At 36.9% G+C, this 4,725-nt stretch overlaps 1 protein-coding gene across 1 annotated transcript; it reads left to right on the top strand.

Moving 5' to 3' along the window:
- Positions 1–3,562: 3,562 nt before the first annotated feature.
- Positions 3,563–4,430, top strand: LOC149556866 (uncharacterized). Its single transcript, XM_089830013.1, has 3 exons — positions 3,563–3,707; positions 4,160–4,227; positions 4,326–4,430. Exons 1-3 carry the CDS (start codon positions 3,563–3,565, stop codon positions 4,428–4,430), a joined length of 318 nt encoding a protein of 105 aa, XP_089686139.1.
- Positions 4,431–4,725: the final 295 nt, after the last annotated feature.

Raw genomic sequence — 4,725 nt, forward strand, 5'->3', positions numbered from 1 at the left:
AAAATCACCAATTGCAACTAGTTACTATTTTTACTCTTCTAAAGTGAGCCTTGTTAGGAGCCAACCATCTTAAAGGTTACAAAACACATTGTTAGGTGTGACCCTATTAAATGATTTAATCACCCTGTTAGGAGTGGCCTTGTTAAAGGTCTTTAGAAAATTCAATAGAACTACCACCTTGTTAGAGGATTTGCAAATAGTTGTTAAGTCAACTCTGTTAAGAGATTTAGATCACTGCTACAATGTTTAGAGAGTAACAATGAGATGACCTAATTTGAATGCAACTGAATTGCTAATTACAGATCTTTGTTCTGGCTTGTACTTGTTCCTTCCTTATCGAATATAGATTTTCTGCTTCATCAGGATATTTTTCTTATCCTTCAAATTTGCTTCCTCTTCTCATCTTCAATAACATATTCATTCTTTTACATCCACATCATCACAATTTGAAATCATAAATTGCCCTTATACTTATATCTTCCACTTTGTCAAGTTGGCTCAAATACAACTTGAAATAATTAATATTCATCACTTTAGTCAGTTGGAATCAATAGATAAATCAATTAAGCTTAATATACCAAAATAAGAAAATCCTTCGTTAGCTCACCCAACTTAGTAAAAACTAACTCAAAAACAATTCCCTTTGTTAACCAATAGAAGCTCGGTTAACATTACAAACTCACGAAAATCATTTGGTAACTGAGTTACCTTAGTTAGCACTTGTTCCATCCAACTTTTCTTCATTAACCAAGTGGGCTTGGTTAACACTCACTTTCTACATACTTTTCCTTCGATGCCCGAGTGAACTTAGTAGACACTATTTTTTGAACTAGGTAACCACAAGAATGCTTGGTAGACATAGAAAATTGTCTTCACCGCCCAAGTGAGCTTGACATATATTGACTGATAATGATATGCCATTTGTGTAAGATCAAATATAGTACACAATTAATCAATTGTATCCAACACATGCTTGGGAGGTGCAACACTAACTTGAGAAGAGAAGCATGTCTCTATCCTCAAAGGGAACGTCTAGTTCTTTATAATTTGGATTGCTGCAAGTAATCTATTTCCCTCATCCTTCTCATGAATGACACACTTGTCATTTTCTATCAGCACCTTGTATCCATTTTGAATGAGTTGTTTAACACTTATCAAGTTATGCTTCATACCGGGGGCAAAATGCACATTTTGTATCACTTTCTTCTCATTGTGTTTAGTGTAGACCATGATTGATCCTTTGCCCGCTATAGGAATGGTTCCATTATTTCCCATCTTAATCTTAAACTTGAAAGTCTTATCAGTGAAAGAAAATAATCTTTCATTATCACTCATGTGGTTGCTATAACCGTTGTCCAAATACCATACATTAGGGATGCCTTCTTCACCAATTTTATATGTGATGAAGGCTATGGGATTGTTTTCATTTTACTTTGATTGATCACTCTACTTTTTCGACCATTTACTAGTATAATGCCCATACTTATGATAGTAGTATCATTCAACATTGCTTCTATTGGAGTTCTAATTCTTTTTACCTCCTCTAGAGCTATTTTGAGGGGTGTTTGCTTGTCTTGACCTTTCTGCACTAGTAGTCCTTTGACCATTCCTTCCATGACCTATAGTTCTTGAGCCTCTAATAGAGCCATTTTTTTCTCTTCCCCTACCTTTTAAATTCTCTTAAGCCTTGAAAGACTACTCTTGGGAAGTTGTTGCTGATCTATTTATTTGGTGCTCATGGGTTTGGAGAATACCCATCAACTCATCCATTGTCAAAATGGTGAGGTCCTTTGCTTTCTCAATAGTAATCATAAGGTTATCATATTTCTGAGGTAAACTCCTAACTATATTTTTCACAATTCTCTATTCTTTATAATCTTCTCCATTTGATTTAAGCTAGTTCATCAAAGTGGAGATATGTGAGCTGAACTCTACAATAGGTTCATTGTCCTTCATCTGAAGGTTCTCAAATTCCCTTCTAATCAGTTGTAGTTTCACTAGTTTGACCTTATTGGTCCCCTTGAAGTTCATCTCAAGGATATCCCATGCTTCTTTTGCATAGTTTGTTGCTGCAATCTTAGGGAAGATTGTCTCTATCATTACTACCTCAATCCGACTTAATGCCTTAGGATCCATTCTCCTTGACTCTTTCAATTGAGTCTTTTGATTGTTGGTGAGGGCAGCATATTGAGCTAGGTTTGTTACATCATTGAACCCATTAAGCACAAACTTCCACAAGTCATTAGCTACCATTACGGGTTTCATCTTCTTTGCCCAAATGTCATAATTTTGTCTATTAAAGGATGGTGGCTGCTACCATATCTTTCTTGCATTTCTTGCCATGTCTCCTACACAATAAACTTAAATACCATAAAAAATAAATGCCCAAATTCATGAGGATGTAGGACTAATCAGCTATGATACAATGTAAAATATACCAACACAGGGGGATAACCTGAGTATTAACCCCACACGACTCAACAGATGAAGGACCAAATCACTCGATTATCTAAGAAACTACTTGGCACAAGCACAAAACCAAGAGCATACTAAGTAAAGTTAACACCTATTGCGGTAGCGTGTTAACCCACGCGAAAATCACAAACTGCATTGCACAGGAAATGCAAATAGCAAGAACAGAAAATCATGATAGGAAAAAAGAAGAACTTTTGTAGGCTCTACAATTGTTTACACCCTGCATCGTCGAATCCCCCGACTGCAGAAAATGCATGCTCCTGCACATATGGATCATCTTATCAGAAATTGTCATTTTCTTTTTCTAGCTGAATTTGTGTAATGAAAATTTGTCAGTCTGCAAACAATCCAAGAAAAGACAATTCTTAGAAGATCGTACGGCCAGTGGATATTAAAGTGTTTGCATGAATTTCAGTGCACTCCGTATGATGATAATTGCGACTCTGACAGTCCACTGGTCCAACGCTGCATATTCAGTGGTGTAGGAATCTAATGTAAGCATTGTTCATATCAACCGAGAGCATTACCAACTTTAATCTAGGCGTTTGCGTATAATGAAAAGAAGACATCTCAACTTTAGACTGCAGTCTCCAACTTCAAACTTTGACAACACATTGTCTTGAGTTGGCGTTCTGCTAATTATCCACAGAGCCGTCAACATTTGCATGTACCTCATAAACTTTGACAACTCCTGCTTTTTTCTCCCATGCTCGCAGAACCGAATCTGTCAGCCTTCTCGTTTCTTCCCCATCACCCCTCATCTCTGAAGGGCAGCTTTCTACCTGGCAAAGATGCAGTCTAAAGGAGGCGTACACTGGCATTTGCCTTTATTTCATATCCTTGAAAAAGCCTACTGACTTGCCCAATCTTTTCACAAGCTAATGATATCATTAAGCTGTCTATTTCATTAAGAGTTATATCTACCAGAGTTTCAATAAATAGCGTGTAGTTGGAGGAATAAATTTAGGTTAAATTAGTTTAGTGTTGTGCTGATTGGAGAAATGAGTGAGGGTGTTGACAGAAAGAGGGGATGGAATCCCACGGTTGAGCATGTCAGGTGACGATATTAGAAAGAATGTACGCCACAATGGAGGGAAGCCAGCGTCCAACCACAATGGAGATACACCACATCACTCACCTCCTCACTCGCCATGGATCTGTCCAAGGAATCAACGTCTTCTACTGGTTTAAAATTCGCAAATCAAGGGACAAACGTAACATGCAAGCTTCGGGTATCTGATTGGGTCAGCTTTAAACACCAGACTTTAAGTTTTCATGATTTGCTAAGTCCATTTATTTGGAACCACACTTATTTTTTATCTGTTTGGTTTTTTCAAGTATGTGTCTTAAGTTTTGAGTTCTTTAGGTTACCCATCTGAAATCTCATTGTACCCATTGATTTGTTTAAGTAACACTCTTCAGTTTTTCACTTGTTTAGGTTGCATTTTTGAAATTGCACCCTAGCTTTAAGTTGTTTAGATTCAGATTATTTATTCAAAATCGCTCTCTAGTTTTGAGGTGTTTCATCTGAAGTGACAATCAGTATTATTAGAAGCTTCATCAAATTTGTATGGTTTCAAATGTACTATTAAGCAGTGAATTAAAAGAAATTAGAGATAAGAACTATTCAGCCCTTGTGTTTAAGCAGCACCTAGCTTTATAACCCAGTTTGTTTTGATGACAGGAAAATGGGTAGGCTTGAAATTGAATGGTTGTGATGACACACGGTTCATCTCCATTGATCTCAAGGAGGTGAATACCTTTCTCTCATGAACTTCTTTGTGCTCTGTTACAACTATCTAATGATAATGTTAATGCTGAAATTGATTTGGTGCTACTGATCCTGGCAGGTGGCAGTGGCAATGGATATGGAAGCAGTGCGTGTTGAAGTGAATGACAGGAGAGAAGAAGAGCCGTTGCAGACTCTTGAGTTGTTTCCTCCCTGTGAAAAATGAATTACCTTAGCAGTTGGCGGACTTGAAAGGCAATGGGAAGTGCTGGTGAATCCGAGCTTATGATCTTGAAGTATTCTTTCAAAACACAACTAATTTCCTTTACTCTCTTTTACAAGGGATGGGCTAGCTGCCAGGTATGACCTATTTTTGCTTACCTAAAGTTAAGGTTTGATAGGATGGTTTTGTAAATGTTTTGTTTTCAATTATTGTCAGTCTAGGTAGAGAACTGATATTTTGAGTTGTTTCACTTAATTCTTTTTATTTTAAAAAAAGTTTTTAAAGTTTGGAGGTTTCC

Source organism: Cupressus sempervirens, chromosome 5 (genome assembly GCF_028749045.1).
Source record: "Cupressus sempervirens isolate cs-2001-9-10 chromosome 5, ASM2874904v1, whole genome shotgun sequence".
Lineage (NCBI taxonomy): Eukaryota > Viridiplantae > Streptophyta > Pinopsida > Cupressales > Cupressaceae > Cupressus > Cupressus sempervirens.